Source organism: Aptenodytes patagonicus, chromosome 2, assembly GCF_965638725.1.
Source record: "Aptenodytes patagonicus chromosome 2, bAptPat1.pri.cur, whole genome shotgun sequence".
Classification (NCBI taxonomy): Eukaryota; Metazoa; Chordata; class Aves; order Sphenisciformes; family Spheniscidae; genus Aptenodytes; species Aptenodytes patagonicus.
In genome coordinates this window covers 93,255,741-93,274,469 of record NC_134950.1, presented here as the reverse complement: position 1 = coordinate 93,274,469, position 18,729 = coordinate 93,255,741, and the positions used below count along the sequence as shown (strand labels likewise).

General features: G+C 43.5%; 1 protein-coding gene across 5 annotated transcripts in view; it reads left to right on the top strand.

Moving 5' to 3' along the window:
• The window catches only part of PIGN (phosphatidylinositol glycan anchor biosynthesis class N), a 206,886-nt gene that overhangs the window by 175,977 nt on the left and 12,180 nt on the right, over positions 1-18,729 (top strand). For 2 of the 5 annotated variants that reach the window (XR_012994657.1, XR_012994658.1), the window contains exons 26-28: positions 2,893-2,973; positions 11,967-12,083; positions 14,163-14,331. Coding sequence is in view for 3 of the 5 variants with exons in the window: in XM_076330402.1 (XP_076186517.1) it covers positions 2,893-2,973; positions 11,967-12,044 (159 nt within the window). In the remaining 2 variants the exon portion in view is untranslated. The remainder of the gene's footprint in view (positions 1-2,892; positions 2,974-11,966; positions 12,084-14,162; positions 14,332-18,729) is intronic. The other 3 variants (XM_076330402.1, XM_076330403.1, XM_076330404.1) reach the window with 2 other exon arrangements.

The window sequence follows — 18,729 nt, the reverse complement described above, 5'->3', positions numbered from 1 at the left end:
TAATCCCTGACACAGCCTTGTTCTTTATAATTTTTGTGTGTGTGTTTCTTTTGAGGTCAGCATATTTGGGCAGATCTTCAGGCACCATAAGTTGCTGTAGCTCCCCTGGGAAAGAAGTGGCTCCTCTGTGAGGTGGCTCCGGTGCTGGGTGTGCCCCGCTGGCCTCTCTCCACCCCCCATTCTTCCTCCCCCTCTCCTCTTCCTCGCAGCGTCTGTGGTTGGATGCTGAGAGGCAGGGACAGGGCTTTGAAAAAGCTGGCTCAGCAGAAGAGGTGGAGAGCCAGCTGATGCCAGTCTTAATATTCTTTCAGAATTGATGGATGAGATGATTATAAAATTGCAGAGGGAAGTGAAACTTAGCGGGATCCATGTTTTAATTGCATTCTGGATTTTTTTCAGCAGCCAGCTTCTGAGGTGCAGGACAGAGCGAGCATTTTTTGTGAGGATGTTGATGTAGACTGCACAATGTATTGTTTTTAAAGAAAGAAAAAGAAAAAGCTTGGGCCAGTCTGTTTTCCACACTCTGGTGCTCTCAGTCTTCTTCAGTTGCACTGTGTGGTAGCATGCTGTGTCTAGACGGTAAATCAGATCTGAAATACTGTCCCAATGCAGCTAGAGAAAAAAGAGTCTTGCAAGCAGTTCCAGATTTACCTGTAGTGTTGAGACGCCCAAGCTTGTGAGGGGTACCTAGGTGCTGGACTTGCAATTTCCCCTGTGTGCCCTTCATCCCCGTGGAGAGGACTGAGGATGCTGGAACTGTTTGGCTTGCGGTGACTGGCAGCGTGGGTCTGTGTTTCCTCCACGCTGTATGCCTGCCATCTAGCACTGATGCCCACTTGCCTTTAAGCTGGGGAAGATCCTTTTTCAGCTGATGAAGCCCCCTGCCCAGTCTTGTGAGTAGCACTCCTAAATGGATGGCCTGCCATGCAATGGGAGCTTTCTTGCACTTCAGTTTATACCCTGCCTTCTCGTTTTCCTTGTTATTACTGTTGTCGCTGCTAGGAGGAATGCCTTCCTGGCCCTGCGGAGTGTCTGCACTGAATTTCAGGTGCAGACACACATCGTTCATGATTGGGGTGGAGGCTGCACATGTGCCTGCACTCATTGGGGCTGCTTCTGCCCCAGTTGAGTCTGTTGCTGGGCTGTTGTCACTGGTACAGCTCCCTTTGCCTCATGGGTCTGGCTTTTGAACCCTGCAGTATGCAGTGAAGGTCCAGCAAGTATGCAGTGAAGTGTGCTTGTAGGCTCTTCATGTGACAGTGGTTCATTTTTTATTTGATGGCTTTCTGAAATGTTGTTCAATAACTTTGGTAGGCTGGCTTGCATGGCTAGAGTGTCTTTGTGCCATACTTTGTGCAGTCCTGATAGCCACTGTGGTCAAACGCTTTCCTCTAAGCAGAAGTAGTATATTTAGGTGGTCTGCAAAGAAAAAGGGAAGGCTATGACAGCAGGAAAATAGTGATAATGATTTTAGTCATAATGGATGTAGGAGAACTGGAGGCAGTGGATAGCTTACTTCTAATGAGTGCCATCTTGAAAATATGGCCCAGATGTTTGTCTGCTGCGTGAGGTTTTCTCATGGACAGGTATTTTGCTGGAGTATGTTTCATCGAGGGTTGGACCAAAATACTCTCTAGTCAGTTTTGTTTTTCTTTGTAGTATTTTTCCCTAGCCTTTCTTTCCTCTGGGATTGAGAACTTCTCTCCACAGTCTCCTTAACCCAAACATGACTTGCCCTAACTGGGCATATTTTGAAAAAAAACATGTGTAGGTGGTTTAGTTAAGAGGAGAAAGCATCAGCCTTTTCTCTTGCGTCCTCCTGCTTTCTCCCAAGTCAAAAGCTGAGAAGGAGATACCTTTCAAGATGTTCCTGTTCAGGAGTGGGCTCTTAATTAAGTCCCAGTCTTACGAAGTCCTGGCATCTTCAGCAGACAAGCCTTCTGCTCCCATCAGCTGCATGTGAAGTTGCATAAGAGGAGGTATGCTCAGGGGCTTGGAGAGCTGCTGTTTCTAAAAGTGAGTAATATGGGGTGGAGGCGGTCTTCTGCCTGAGTGCTTTAGCATGCCTATTTTCAAGCTTGGTGCCCTCCACCTTTCATACCTCCAGAGGATTTCTGGGGTCCGATTGGGCTGTGACGAGCTCCCCCCTTTTCCCCTGCTTATCTCCCTGGGGCAGCAGCTGCAATCTGCGTGGTGAGGTTTAGAAATTAGTTCCTCTTGCTGCATTTCCTGCTCTGGTGTTGGTTGGTATTTTAATGGCTTCAAGCTAACATTAGGGAGGGTAGCGTACCAAAGAGCTTCAGGACTGCTGCAAGAGGAAAAGTTTCTTACGTTCTCAAAGGTGGTGTCCTCGCAGGTGGTAAAACAGGCTTGTGAGATGTGGTTGCGATCCTTGTGAGTTACAGAGGTGTCTTAGCTGGGCAAGCAGTAAGTGCTGAAGGTGAGTGGCAGATTATAACGGCCTTTTGACATCCTAAAGGACCTGAAATCTTTGCGGTGTTTATTCTGAAAATATTCTCTCTGCCTTTCCAGAAGTGCACTGTTTACACATGCACAAACGTTGAGATTTTGCAGCGTACATGCTTGCGGTTGTTGTGCTTTGGGCACAGCTGGTAATGCCGATAGGAGGATTTCTATTACACAAACACTTGCTGCTTAGAAGGTAAAAATTCGCTGAGAGTGGCACTGGAAGCCCAGCAATTCTTTCTCCAGCAAGGAAGGGAACTGCTGGTGTCTGCGCTGTGCTCGGCAATGCGTGCGTGTGTGGTCACAGCAGGACTGAAGTGCTGGTGTTGTTTTTTGGAATATTTGAATTCCTTAAGCTTTTTTTTCCTAGCAATACTTCCCAAATATAATTATTTAAAAGTAAACCTGAATTATGCTATTTTGCAGATGCTTGGGAGCCTGTTTTCTTCCTTCTGCCACGGTAGATCTGTTAGCACCGGTGACTACAGCTACAAGTTGCTTGTCCAGGTATAGCTTGTCTTTGCTTTTGTGGGATCAAGGCCTGTTTGGTATTTTTCGACTTGATTCTTGCAGGATTTCCTTTGTTTGCTGCACTGTTCTGTATGCCAGTTTCCCTGTAAATGTTACGAGAACTGGCAATACGGGCCTGATGCCAAGGGTAAGGGGCTAACACAGATACATTTTTTATTTTGGAAGCTCTTGCGTCCACACTCCGCTGGCAGGGCGGTAATGATGTTTCACAGAAGAATGCCTTTCTCATAATTTGATTTCAGGGTGCTCCTAACGGGGTCCATCGACAGCCCTAGGCAGGGCAAGCGATGCACCAGGGCTAGGGTCCATCCAACAGCAGGAGATGGGGGCAGAGATAGGACTGGGGACATGGCTGCAAGCGTGAGCCTGAGGTCCAGCCAGGGACAGGGCTGGAGACAGGCCCCACCATGGTGGCATCCCTGGGGCAGGGATGGATGGCCTGGGGGGGCTGAACCGGGGTCCTGTTTCTATTTTCTTAAGTGCCCATCCAGAGCAGTAGCCATTCTGCTGCATTGCTTACTCAGTGTTTCACTTTAGGAGGCCTGAAGGTACGTTGCTGTAGCCAAACAACGCCTTCTCCATGAGATCCCTGCATTTGCAGTCTATGGCTGTTTCATGTGTGCAGAGCTAGGGACAGAAGTGCTCATGAGCCGTCATGGTAGCTGGGGGACAGTTTAGGCTCCCGATACGTGGCTGTGCTCAGCAGGCTACTGCCTGCTGCCGCGAAGCGTGACATACGTAGCGTTGTCATGCTGAGGTTATTTCAGAGGGACATGGCAGCTTTTGCAGCCAGGGCTGAGCAATCTTAAGGGCACATTGTTTAAGCCGGAGAGACACTTGATGAGAGGCCAAGATGGTTATTTGCATTACTGATGAGATGATTAGTTGACGGTGTTCGTGATTCTCATTAGAGAATCACCTGTGGAAAACTGGGATCAAACAGAAAGGATTTGTGTGTGTGTGTGTGTGTAATTTGGGGCCTGCTGCTCAAACCTCCATTAACACTGGCAGTGGGGAAGGGAAGCTGGGAAATACTAATTGTGTCGTACACTCTCAAGTGGAAACAAAGGTGGCCATTGCATGCTTTCCACAGAGGCTCGGATGCTCCTCGGTGCTGGTGTCACTGCGGATCAGCAGCGTGCTGCAGGGCCAGTGTAGGAAGAGTGCAGAGGGATCTGATTTTCATATCCTCTGAATGTCAGTTTAGAACTGATGATTGGCTTCCTTTATATAGAAATATCCTTTTTTTTTTTTTAATAGGTGAAATCAAAGGGCCAGGCTCTTTGGTCCGAAACTATTTATTCTCAGTATTTGTCACATGTTCAGCTGATTGAATTAGTTCAAATGGAAAACGCCTTTTCCAAAACACCAAAAATTTCCGTGAAAAAATGTATTTTACCCGTTTTTTCATTTAAAAGCAAAATGTAAAAAGATTCTTCTTGTCTGCTCCCTTCTCTCACCCTCTTTCTGCTATATTTCTCTTAGTGGCAAAATAAGAAAAGAAAATGGCTGAAGAAAAAGTTTTGTATGTACACTCACACATGTATATATGGAGGGAAAAATAAAAAGGATATTTTTGACTTACCAAAAAAAAAAAAAAAAGCTAGTGACAATCAGTGATTTATGAAAATTTACTTTTATGAAAGAGATGCTTTTAGCAACTTGGCAGTAACTTTTTGCAAGTTATTCTGCCTTGTATTCTGGTGGTACATAAACAGCTTGATCCTCCAGTTTCTTGCCCTTGCTTATCCTTTTTTAACTACAGCGCAGTTGTATTGATTTAAAACTAGTCTAGGGTATTGGGTAGCCATGCCCAATTATTTTTCTGTTAGTTCGCTAGTTTGGTTTTTTTTTTTTTTAATATTAGTTAGTACCACAGGTGGTGGCAGCTCCTAGCTCTGAAGTGTGCCGTGCACGTCTTTGAGCGGCCTGGCCTGCCTGTTGTTTAGCTGTCCCTGCATCACGCTTTGGGAGCTTCTCTTCTCCATTTCGTTCATGATGCACGGGTCTGAGCAAAAGCCAACGACTGCTTTCAGAGGGTCTGAAGTTGCTGGTGTGGTATGCTGCATACTCTTGAGATGTATCGGCTTCTCCCTTTTGCAAATCAGATCAAAGAGGGTAATGTGCAGATCCTGTTTTGTTTCAGCATGGCTTGCTTATGCAGTGGAGAGGACGCGAGAAACACATGCAGTCATCTAGGTGGATTGAAACTATCTTTGAATGTTTCAGTAATGTCACACATGACAGAAATGCTGAGCTTCTGTGTTAAATAAATGTGTCTCTTGCAAGAGAGGAAAATCCTTGACAGTACTTTTAAAAGCTATTGGGAAACTGTGGGTTAAATAACTACCTCTATGACCACATTAACATTTTATTTTCTGTTCTTGCCACTTTTCTGATTTTGCCACCGATGTGCAGGCAAGAAGAAGAAGAAAAAAAAAAGGTGAGAGAAGGGAGCAGTTAGTTTGGGGTTTTGTTTGTTTTACTTCTTCAGTGCATCTTCCTTGTCTGCATCTGATTCCTGGCAGTGCTTTGTGACCTCCAGTGAATCCCATCGGTGCTCTCCATTCGGAGCCTCCCGAGCGGGCAGAAACCTGGAAGCCAGAGCACTGAAAGCACTGAACTACCCGAAAGGAACAGCATCTTGCATCAGCTCTTCCTCTTTTCTCCCGTGTTGGTGAACACGGGGAATTTTTTAAATGAGCTGAACTTTACTGCAAAAGCAAAAAGAACCAAACACCACCAAACTTTCAATGTTTTGAGATGATTACAAAGAGGATTGAGCATTACTGTTCCTCCTCAGGACACTCCTGCATTCATTGCTGGCCTTATTTTAATACATCTTTAAAGTTTTTGAAGATCAGCTTCATCTGAAAAGAGAACTATGCTTTGGTTGTGGTGCATGTGGGAAGTGGGGGTTATTCTCGAGTGTCAGGATACATGCGTTTAGACTCTGGAGCTGAAAGTGAAAACCGGGAGTCACCTAGGCATTAGCTGAAGAAGAAAACATCTTAGGCTACTGCAAAAATCATAAGCAAAAGAAATACAAGTTGCAGTTCTTTAGTGCTACATAAAAGGAAACTGCTAAACATGTTCACAGTTTGTGAGCTGTATTGTATTACTTTTTTTGTAAATGTCCCCATTTCATCAGCTCCTGTTCTAAGATAGATTGCTGGCACCTTACGTTCTACAACCAAAAAGCTAGAAGAAAGGTTTGTGGGAGTAGCAGTTTCAGGAGATTGCTTGGAATCTCAAACTGCTTATTAGGTTACTTTGAATTATTGGGTGATGTATTTGGTACCTGGTATTTTGTTTCAGAAGTACATAATGTAAATAAATTTGATTAGAATAGTGCTTTTGGCTGGATTTTCTAGCTTGGTAAAGCACAAAACTCCAGGTATTGGCAAAATTTCTTCCTGTGAATGTCTTTCCTGTGAAAAGCTGGTGCAAAATAGTTCTGTTATAGCAAAGGGAGAGACTAGTAGGTGTGCTGCACCTCCCGAATCCATATAGGTCTCTCTGCCACTTTGAGGATGCATGCCATTTGTGATTTAGCTGTTCCTTCATCACAATTCAAAAGTCCCTCTTCCACTGTGCCTCAGTTGCAATTGCACGGCCCTCTACACCAGTAGAGGAAGGCAAACTTAGCATCCACCTGCCCTTACCTGTTAAGAAAGGGTGCTTGGCATCTGGGAGGCAAAAACACCATCTTGCAACCCTTGCTCTCCCCAGGAAAGCTGGTGCAAATCAGAAAGAGCTAGAGAATCAGGGTCCTGCAGTCCATACATTGTCGGCTTCCTAGGTCTTAAGAGCGCGGTGGATGTTTAGAAGCAATGAAAATAGGTGGCGGTGTGCCCAGTGCAAGAAATTAATAACTGCACTGTATTTATTTTCATAGTGAAATTGCATTTTCATATCTCCATTGTCCTGGTTTCGGAGGTATTTTAACGGGATACAAACCCAGCAAAGCATTTCTTTTTGTAGACATAGTGACTTTCGCACAGATGTGATGAAACTAGCTCCTCTCTTGATGAAAACACACTGAGCTGGTAATACTGCAGTTTTGCATCCTCTCTAAGGAAATTTGGCGGTGCAGCTATGGTGGATGGAGGTCGTATTTCTTTACACTCCAGATTGACATTGCTGTGCAGGAAAAGATACGTCGGACAGGCATAGCTTTAGCAAAGTTAAGTGACTGTGATTTCAGAGTGAAACATGGGATTAATAACTACCTAGAAAATAAGAGTATTATTGGATGGAAATTTGATTTCACTTTTCAGTGACTCAGGAATGTGAACACTTAAGATTTGAGTCATGTTTTTTAAAGGTGTTTTAACAGGACTTTCAAAGTTACAGGTACGTTTCATTGCATTCAAGTTAATATACATGTAAAAGCTTGAGAGCACTGTCTGTTTGTGCTTGTGAATTGGGTAGTTAGTGGCTTGGCCATTGCATTTTGTGTTTGCGTGCAAAATAATTTGCATTAGCAGTAGAGCATTCCATGTGCATATAGTGTGTGTTATAACTAATCTGTATGCAGACAAAGTAGGTCTGGGAAATGTTGCTGTAGGAGGCCACGTAGGTAAGACTGGATGGTTTCTGGAGGCTGCTAGATTGTGTCTTGTCTTAAAAACAGAAGGGGAAAAAAAGACAGTGCGGAGAGGGTGGGGGTTACCTGGTTATTATAGTTAGGATCCAGTCTACTTAAGTTGACACAGCGCGCTGTTGATGTTAGAGAATTATGCAGGGCTCTGTTTCAACTGGTCTCCAAAATGACTCAGTGTAAGAACTGACAGTGAGGTCATATGGATTTTTTTTTTACAGGCCCTGTTGGACTAATTACCCTATGTTATGTGGCTTAGTGTTAGTTAAGCATGCCCAGAGTTACTTACTGGTAAGAGTTCAGCCTTTAATTTTCTGCTGGAAGCAACTTACCTTCAAGATTCAGAGATGTACAGCAGTTGTCATTAGAGATTGTAACATTAAACCCCAAAACACTGTATAAATTATGAGGGAAGGAAAGAAGCTGCAGAAAGCAGGAGGGGAATTAATTGTATGACGAGGGCCATGCTGAACAAGGGGATGGCTTAACACCCAGTATCGCAGGGAGAAGATCGGTTGTATTGGTGTTTAGTAACTACTTTCACTGAGTCTGCCTCTGTGCATATTTTATATATATATATATATATATATATATAAAAATAAGTGGCTGCTGTGATTGCATATAATGGCTTATTGTGTAATTGTTTGAACAAGGCAACAGAGAAAGTACGACTTCCAGACTCTCATTTCTTTTGCTGATTACAAACATTAAGTTCCTCTCTCTCCACCTCCAGGCACTCCAAACGTTGCTCACACCTTATCTGTATTTGCCCTTGCTTCCTGCTCGCTCTCTACCCACCGTTTCCTCTTGTTCCTGCCCTGGCCTCCAGCTCCCGTAGGGAGTCTGGTGTCTCTTCTCCTGCTGCTTTCTGCATCCTCTCCATACCCTGCCTAATCTTCAGTAACACAGTCCTTCCCTAACAGATGTAAATCAGGCAGATTTTTAGTTTCCCCTTAGTTTCTGTAGCATATGTAAGTTAGGAGAGAACATTATTTTAAAAATTTTTAAATGTCTTTGTCCAGCGCTAGTCTCCAGATACTGTAGAAAAGAGTATTTCTACAACACCTTAGAAAAAGAGTATTGCTACAAGGAAACTCTCTCAGTATAAATCTCGCCAAACTTTACATGACTGAAAAAAATCTTCTTCTCTTGACCTCTAATTCCAGGGAAGTAATTTTATTGGGGTTCAAACTCTCAGGTTTTATATTCTAGAAAGTTTGTGCCCACTAAGGAAAAGCCTTCATCTCTCATATACTGTTGGCTGTTTAAAGTCCAGAGGCAAAATTCAAGTCTGGAAGTGTGAGGCCGTGTGCCTGTGGGAGGGCTCTGCCTGTCAAAACCGGGTCTTTGTACTGCCAGACTGTGGGGCAATACGATCAGATTAGCCAGGGCACGCAGTGGGGTGGTTTTAGTGATTTTTGCCGATTGCAGGAAGACAGAGACGACCTGACTAGTCACAAAGTCTGCTGGACAAATGCATTTAACCAGTGAAAAGAGTTTGAAGCGATGCTGTGTTGTATGCCCCTGGTATCTATGAATGGGTCTTGAGTGCCTCAAGACCAGCTTTGCTTTCATGTGGCATGATGGCTGCGTCTGTGGCATCGGGAAGTCTGTCCCACTACTACGTTCAGCTTGGTGTTCTTCCTCCAGTGCAAGACTGCCTTGTTTTTCTGCTTGGGTTTTAGTCCAGAAAAAGTAACCCCGTCATCAGTGAGCCACTGGGTGCGTACAACGTGCATGTCATATGTGATATGTCCCGAGAGCATGGCATGCCCTGCTTAGCAGTGGCGGCCAGCGTTGAGTCCGGAGCAGTTCTTTCCCTTTGAGCTGTGTCTGGTGTTGGCGCAGCCTAAGCTAAACTTAAACCTCCTGAACACCGGCTTAGCTAACTTGTTGTTCTTTGGGACTATTCAGTCTTCCCAGTCCAGGCAAACATGACTTCATTCCCCCTCTCCAAAGGCTGTTGTTACTTGCTGCTTTTTTCTTTTTTTCTCCCCCCCCCCGGACTAACAGCTCTCAGTGGCACCTCCAGTAATCTTTCCTCCTTTTGCATGGCAATGAAACCACTTTGTCAGCAGCCTACTTCAGGCAGAGAAATTTATATCAGGCAGAGAAATTTATATCTGAGAGAAGCATATGTACAGAACAGCAATTACTCAGATCATCAATATTTATACAGCAGATAATAGTCATCATGGACAAGATGAATATTGTCACAACAGCAATAGCTGCTGGGGGGGGATGCAAAATATAATTGCTAGGTTTCTTTAAATGGGATAATTAATTAACTTTCAAGTGATTGGTGAAAGTAGCTTAGAGTCTGAATTAAATATTAAGTGGGAGCTCACCTGCTTCTAGAAAGTAAAGGAAATGCCTCTCCTGTCTACCCTCATGTCACACAGTGAAAGCTGCCCGGGATGTCGTCCTTTACATGTGGCTTTTGCTGAAGGAAATGCTGGTGCCAGTCGCTGAATGAGGAATCATAAAAAAAGAACGAAAAAAAGAAATCGAGCAACTTGGTTTGAAAATGAGTTTTTGTTATGTCTGCTGCGGACAGACATGTGTTTGTGCATGCGGTGGAGGCACAGTCGCACATGCTTTACTTTTAAAAGCTGTACCCAGTGTCCAGTGGGAGGCAGACACCCTTAGGGCAGGTTTTTATCAGGGCTTTCCAGCATCCCGCTCGTCAGCTGATGTGACACCAGTTGCCTTAGTGGTGCCTGGCTGGACAGGCAGCCCAGCAAGTCCCCGTCCTGGCTCCGGCTCGGCAGCCGGCCAGAGGGACTGCCCGGGTGGTGGCTTCCTGTTTGCACAGGAGATGCAGCTCCTGATTTCTGCAGAGAGAACGGCTCCTTCCACCCACCCTTTTTAACCTTTCTATGGCGGTGTGATTATTCGGAGGGCTTACCTTTGCTGGCAGGAAAATCTGCTAGGTTGCCCTGTTTTTGAGAAGTATTAAATCAAAAACTACCTGCATGTGAGCTGTTTGCTACAGATAATTTACTTGCTGACTTTTTTCTTCTGCTTGTGAAAAGCCTTTGAACGGCTCCATTTTTCCCTTACACTGACTGACTCTTCAGATGTGACTGAGTATTTGAAACCCTGTACCTCCTCGACTTCTTTCTGTTGAGGGGGAACAATGGATGGGAGCGTGCAGCACTTGGTGTTCAGCATTAGGCTCAGTTGGGTTGGCTGTCATTTGCAACATCACACACACAGCTCAAAGTTTTCGAAACAGCAAAGAACATTTTCAACAGAGTAGATGCACGAAAGACGTTAAGTACCGCGGTATCAAACTTCCAGACACCGTATCCTGTGGGATGCACGTAACGAGGCTTCTTGTGCAGTGCTGGGAGAAAAGTTGGCCCAGGAGAGGATTTGCAAAAGCCGGCATCCCAAATAGGGAGACGCATGAGCTGGCTACAACAAGGGAGAATCAAGAGGAGGTCTTTTAAGTCGGCAGCCCTCTTTCTCTTGCAGGAAAACATGCTGAACTGCTCATTTTTATGCCTTTCTGGAGTTAGGTATCTTCTGCTGAGATGTAAGCAGTGGAGGAGCTAGTGGTTGCTCTCTAACTCAGAAGTTAGGTCTGATACTCAGCCCGACGGAAGCTGTGACTGAGCTCCCACCTTTATCTGGCGGCATTTGATCGTGGATCTTTTTCTCTTTGTAGGTAAACCCATTAGACTGCCTGGATACTAGCCCTTCTCCAAATGAATTTTTAATATAAAATAATTAAACATTCATTGGAGCAGAGACAGGAACCCAGGTCTCTGCTTTCCCCTCATACTCACTTTTCCTTTCTGACCTGAATATTGAATTATGCACTTCAAAGTGGAATGGCTTCAGCAGGAGGCATTGGCGGAGCTCTGCTGAGCTACTGAAATTGCTCGTACTTAAAACTTTCATCTGGGAGAAGGGAAAAGAATATTATTATTTTGTCAGATTCACCCTTAGTGGATGAAAGTTTTCTTCTGCGATGAGCGTACCCAGGTTCTAGTGTGGATTCACTGAGTCTGCCCCTCCGGCATGTGGCTTCGGGAAGTCCTGACCCTGTGGCATGAAAATTAACTTGGATTGAATGTGTGTTTGAAGCTAAATTTAGGTCAGCTTAGATCTTCCTGATGCAGGTAAAGCTGAGACATCCAGTAATGACAGTATTAATACTTCAGATGCTTGTCCCCAGTGCATAACTCTTAATAGAGATGTTTTCTAAATAGCAGATCACAGACCCGGTATTGCAACTATGTGTCTTCAAACTTTTTCTTATGTAGTAGCCCCTAGTATTTTACTGATGGTAGTGCAATCTTTGCTCAGAACTTAAGCTTGCAGTCAACAGACTTACTTTCTTAGTTACCTTCCCCAGATCCCCTTGAGGCAGCCACTGCATGAAGAGACCCTTGCTGTTGAGAGACTGTTGGGGGATGATCTGCAAAGGTGTTAATCCAAACTTTTTTCTGCCTGCAGTTCTGCCTTGAGGAAGGTAAGTACTGACCACCTCTTGGAGAGATTGCTGCAATTTATAAGCCAGCCCCTTATGCGGGTGACCCAGACCTGTGATAGACCCATGCTCAACACGTTGCTGCTTCCTTGTAGTGCAGCTCAGAATAGCTTTTTTTCAGAGCAAGGAGAACAACAAGGGGCCATTGAAGAGAGCAGGTAATCAGCACTACTGATATTTCAGTTATTGAATTGTGTTGAAATAATGAGGTTTTTCATCAGGCTAGATTGTTTGTACCTAATTCTCTGAATCTTCCCCCCCCCCGTAACTTGCACTGGGATCTGGAGATTATGAAAGGGATTGCTTCCCTCCACATTTAATGGGGTACTGTGTTTTGGCCTTCTTGTCCCATTGCTAAGCCCAGACCCCGTTATATTCTAATCAGAGGACGAGATGTTAGCAGCGTGAGGAAATGGGGTGCTTGCAGCATCCAGAAGCCGTGAGCCCCTTTTAATTCCATTTCACTTGAGTGCCAAGTGCTGGGGCACCAGTGTGAAGACTGTAGATCAAGGTCTTTCTGTCACGCTGGTGCAATGTAGCTAAAGCTTTGAGGGGATTTGAAGAATAAGGGTTTAAAGATCCAGTCGTGTGTAGTAGTTTTCTTTTAAACTAAAAATGGGCGAAGGATGGAATCGGGGATATATCGGTACGGAGCCTCAGGAATGTTCCTGGAGCAGAAAAATCCCTGCTTCTGAGCAGTAAAAGGGTGAAGCTGTTTGCCTCTTTGGTTGGTTTTACAGCTAGTTTGATGATTTGTCCTGCACTGCCTTCTGGAAGTTTTGTCTGCATGCTCATTTTGTCAAAGTTCATTGGTTTATTTTATGGAGGGGAAAAGACCCCAAATCTCCTTTCACTGAAAAATGGGACCGAAGGGTTAGCTTTAGGAATGCTAGCACCATCTCCCATGGGAACTGTAATTAGCATGCTTTGTTTTCTCATTCTTTCCTCGGGGCTTGGCTTTATGGCTGGCTTCCATTTCCTCTTTTCATGTTGAGTTGCCATTGTGGTTATGGGAGACAGTAATCTAGCTGGGAAACCTGATCTGTGTTGGAGAATGGGAACATGGGTCATCCCATATGCAAGTACCTTGAGTTGGTGTGGGCGGCATTTCACAGTTCTGTGAACGGGTTGCCAAATTTCTATTGTTTAGTAGAAAGGCAACACTTCCCTTAGCAGAGGTGACATAGCTGTTCATTTCACTTCATTCATAAGGTGTTCATTTGAAACCCTAGATTTCCAATAAAACTCACTTTTGTCTAATTTTATTTTAAATCAGCATCTTGGCTTAATTTGCAAGCATAAAATACCATTTGTTTTAGGGGCTTGCCTTGCAGTAATGTGTGATACTAGAATACTGGAATTTGTTGTAAGTTCGAAGTACAGCAAGTTGGAGATGGTGATTTGATTTGCCTGAGGAGATTTCTCTTGCTGGTCTGTCATAAATACTTCTGAAGTGTGGAATGGAGCTAGACTGGGAATGGGAATAAAGTACACTTCAGATTTTACTTTCTGAAGTAGATTCCCTTCTTAAAATAGAAATCAACAGAAATACTGGAGTTGTGTTTATTGCACAGACTGATACATAGTCTGTGGAGTAGGAAATATGTCAGTGTATGAAGTTTAAGCATGTCTAGAAGACAGAAGCTGGTCAGTAACAGCAAATTGGTGAGAATTCGGTGAAGTTGTATTGCAGTGAGCTATTTTTACAAGGACACTGTTGCTACTGTTATGGTTGGCTAATTAGCAGCCCCACTTCAGAACCCCCCCCCGACCCTTTGAAGTCTTCAAGTGTACAGAAACTTGTTCTTTTTATTCTCTCAATTTCACGATGTCTTCTGCCTTTCAGCTTACAACCTCTTGCAAGCTGCCACTCTCCCTGTTTATGTGACTTCCACAGAAAACACAAGTAATAGCAGGGAATAGAAAGGGAATTTTAGAATAGATCAGGAAATCTAGGGCTTGTCAGGATGATTTTGAGGTGGTCTTAAAAATCCAGCGGTTGCCTTTTTTTGAAAGCTTTTGCTGAATGTTTTGAGATTTAGCCTCCTTTTTTATCTAAAGGTCAGGAAGAGTGAGGCTTTCCTCTCAGACAGAGCATGTCACATACATCGGCATTTGGTGGAAGCGGGACAGCTTGTGGGATGACCTGTGCTCCAGTGGAAGGATTTCTAGGCAAGTCTGGCCCAAATCTGCGCTAGAGAACAGTTACCGTGAAAGAGGCTTCGCCCAGGTCAGTGGAACTGCTTCATATGGGGGCGTCACTGGCACAAAGAAATGCTTGCAGGACTGGACCCAGGATGGTTTTTGCAGCTCTGAAGAAATGAGGCTTTAAAGAAATTGTTTATCCACCTGCAAAGTCCTTGTGATATATATTTTTTTAACACGTATATAAATTTAGAATTATTTTCATACGTAAAATAAATGAGTTCATGCTATCATACTGGTGTTCCTGAACAACCTTGCAAAAGGGCAAGGTAAGCTGGTGAAAAGGATTTTGATAAGGAAGTGTGTATTTTAAGAAGATACTGTGCCCATGTTCAAAAACAGTTTTGGGAAAAAACCTCACACTGACTTCCCTCTTGGAGTCCTGATTTACAGTCCAGGTCTTCTCCCTTCTGATGCAGCCACAACCCTGACACAAGAAGGTGTGAGATAGAGGGCTGCTTGTGGTCTCACCTCGGTAATGAGGAATTATTTAAAGAAAGATTACAATTCTGTGACGTGTTTGCTTTCTTCCTTACGTCCACTTGTTTGGAGTCAGCATGACCCAAAAATGGGTAGTGGTGTTTGGTGAAGGGCAGTGGAAACATGTCCCCATGACTATGGGAACTTTGCTGTTGTAGTCCTTGGAGGAGCTACAGAAAAAACCCCTTCATATTTTGGGGAACCCGACTCATTTTCTCCAATGTTTGAGTTACATTCCTGTGCTACTGCTTCCTCTGCTGCCTGAAACTCCTCTATGTAGTCCATTGGACAAACTCTTATCTCTTTATGTTAATGGGTGGTTATGAAACAAGAACAAAAGAATTAAAGATCATGCACTGGCAATTTAATGAAGTGATAAGAATCTACAGCTTTGTCCTTTAATAAGATTATAAAACTGTTGCTTTTTCAAATGAAGAGAGACACAGAGGTGGCTGTAACATGTACATGTGCAATTTTAAATCAGGATATCATTCTGAGTTGAAATTTTTCAGTTCTCTCCTTTAAAGGTCTCATTTTCCAGCATTTGTGCCCATTTTTTTAATGTAATTTTAAACAATATACAATAGCATTTTTCCATCAGCAAAGGCCTGTGCATTTCGGTGACCTTCACTGCTTTCTTTAGAGGGGTTACACAATCAGACATAAGGGAAGGAAAATATTTAATGATTTTTTTTTGTTTTGTTTTGTTTTTTAAAAAAGGTCTTCAGCTTATGCCTGTATACTTATGGTTGTACTACTCACATTTAGAGCACCTGTGTTTTGCACCTGCACTCTTATTTTGAGGAGCCTGAAAGTCTACTTGCAAAATCTGAGCTCATTTGCGAAAATCAAGCTAAAAAGAAAATATAGGTGGATAGACAGATCGTCTTTAAAGCAAGAAGCTTTCGTTCTAATGTTCCTTCCCTCTTTGGTCCCCCACCTCCATTAAATATACGATATTTTCTTCTAAATTTAAATTCAGAACTTACAAAGGGATTGACCCTTTCCATAGCTATTGACTAGTCAGTGCTGGAGAATTTTGCATGCCTTTCTGAACCCACTTACAAGCACTTGCCTACATTTTGCTGCTTGGGAACATTAAAGCTCTTGAGTCCACACTAATTGCAGTCTCCTCTATCAAGAGAGGTTGCTCATTAGAGAAGGCGGTTTGTTGTTCCAAATAGCGAGGAGAATAACGAAGCCTGGCTACCCCTTAGTTCTGCCTTCTGATCAGGTGGGTGGAATATCAGGGAGACCATGCATCTGTTCAGGGAGATCATGGAAACAGGAGATCCAAATAAGTTCTTACAGCAACAGCTGTGCAACTTGCTAACTTGGAAATATTTTTGATGTCTCATGATAATCAGCAGACAGTTACACGCTTCATTGCTGCTCAGTGTTACGGGTTACAGTTATGCTTCATGACTTGCTTTTCCACGTGTGACTATTTTATGAACCAAATCCACGTTGGGATAGCAGCTAGGAAGGCAGAGTAAGAAAGAACAGTTGCCCTGTTACTCTTTCCATGCCATCAGCCATCTTTGTGTATTAAAAGATACTTGTTCTAAAAACATGTATTGAGCAAACTTTTGTGCAGTACGTGTAGTACATAAACCTTCAGCTGAATTGTGCCTCTTTCAGTGGATGACGTTAGTGAACCATTAAGAAAAAAGGTATGTGTTTATTGCTTGTGGGGAAATGAGTTCGGAATTCTAGATATAAATTGTTTTCCTAAAACATAATGGATATCATGTGGCATTGATTGTGAACCCCCTTCTGCAAGAAGGGCACACTGCCTGGTTTTGTTTGGTTTGTGTGTTGCTCATATCCACAGAGATGACCTTAAACTTTTCCAGTTTTGTGTCTATTTATATTTGGGGTCAATTCGAGGGGGGGAAATGCCAGTGATCCACTGACATATACAAGAGAGGAAAGGAAATTACTTTCTGACAGATCTTTTTTGCTCTTTCCACATGGGCAGATGGATCCCATGGTACAGGTTTGCCTTTAAGGAGAGTTTAAGCAGTAAATACTTATGCTTTTAGCAAGAGGGCTGGTTATTTTCTGTATTTGTATAGCTTTTAAGTAATTCATAAAGACTTCTGATAAAAATGCAGGCTTTTTTCCACCTTCAGTGTTTTAAACTCTAAACTTTTCCAGGGGAGAATAATGTGGGAATTGCATCTTTGTCAACTGAGCCAATTCATTACCTCTCTAAATGTTGACTGCTATGCTTGATGCCTGGAGTTGGATAGAACAACTGGCTTCTATAGCTTTTCTTTAAAATTTCATTGTCTAAGAGAATAGCAACAATCTTCCTAGATTTAAGCGTACCTCGTCCTATCTCCCCCAAGTTGCACAGTGTTTTAAAGGGCCTCATTTTGAAGACCGAAAGATTGGGAGGGTTTCCAGCAGGAGCAAAACAAGCAATTGCTCTTACAGTTGGATGAGAGTTGCAAAGACCAGGTGAGCCACAGCTCTTTGAGGTGGATTTATTTCTTCTGGCTGAGGAGACTACTATACAGAGGCTTTCCTGACAGTCAGTGTTTGACTGGAAGAAGTGCTGGTTTGACTGACTTTGCTGCGGGAGGAGCACGAGTGTTGGGGTGAGGCAGAAGGCTCAGAGGAGGGTGGGAGTCTTCACCGCGCCTCAAGGAACCATCTGTAGTGATGCTTTCTAGCCATGCAGGTGAACACTGTAGCTGTTACGTATGTGTAGGGCACAGCTAAAAATAAAACGGAAGGGAAACTGGTTTCCTAATCGTTAGGGTTTGTTTCTTGTTGTTGCTGCTGTCTTAAAGCAATAAAAGCCAGCATTATTTCAGCTATATCCCAGCTTGCTGCTTGTTTGGAGGAGTGTAGGAGAGTGGTGGGAGGCAGTAAGACGCTGCCACCTCTCCATGCACAACGTGGGAAAGCAACTCTACCTGCCCTGCGGGAGCTCTCCCCACAGTCAGGGAGTAAGTAATGAGCTCAGCACTTTGGGTGCGCTGGTACCCTACTCTCTTTTAGAAAGGACTGCGTGAGGTGCACCTCACCTTGCTGATGCATCCCATCCAGCGCCAGGATAATCTTACGGTGCTAAAAGATGGGACTGGCAGCATTTGTCCCTGCTGTTTGGGAGTGGGAAAGTGGAGACGGTCATCCTAAACCAAATGAAACCTCCTGAAGGGTGCTAAAGCAAGCTAGTGGGACAGCCAAGCAGAACTGGCTTTCTTGGTCCTGCAAGCCCTGGTGCTTAATGCTTTATATTCTGGAGTGCCACCTGCTGGCACTTGCTCTCTTCGCTCTCTCTTTTCTAGAGGCAGCTGCTCTAGATGAGAGCTTAGAGCAAAGAGCATGGATGTTAGTAACAATAAAAGTACTAATTATTTGTATTGATCATTACATTATTGTTTTGATTGTCATTGCACTTAAGGACCCTGTTTATTGCCGAAGATCTCACTCTGGCAGGTGTTCTGCAAACTCATTGTGAAAGAAACTGGCAGACGCTTCACTGCTTAAAAAATACAGAGCACAGTATGAAGGACTGGTTTAAAGTATAAGAAAGGATTTTTCCAATCCATGCTGTCATTTGGCAAAATGTAAAGTATTTTTTTTTCTTTCTGTCTTGATTTAGTAAAATATTTCGATCATTTCTGTGGTGGCAAAAAAACAAAATTACTTTTCATAACTGTGTATATTTGCTTTTTAAAGCAGTAACCATTAAAGTGAAAGACACCTGACAGTGAAGTCACTTAAGCAAACATTAGGAAAACACTGACCCAACTCTAAAATGTAACAGTGATGTCAGTAAACTAAACAATTCTGAAAACCTTTTCGCTGGAAAGCAGGGGAACATGGCAGTTTGTGGCACAATGCAAATCTGGGTCCAGAGCTGAAATTTTTTTTCATCCTAGTTGAGAACTTGTTTTGGCAGTAGAAAAGAGGTATTTTTTGAATC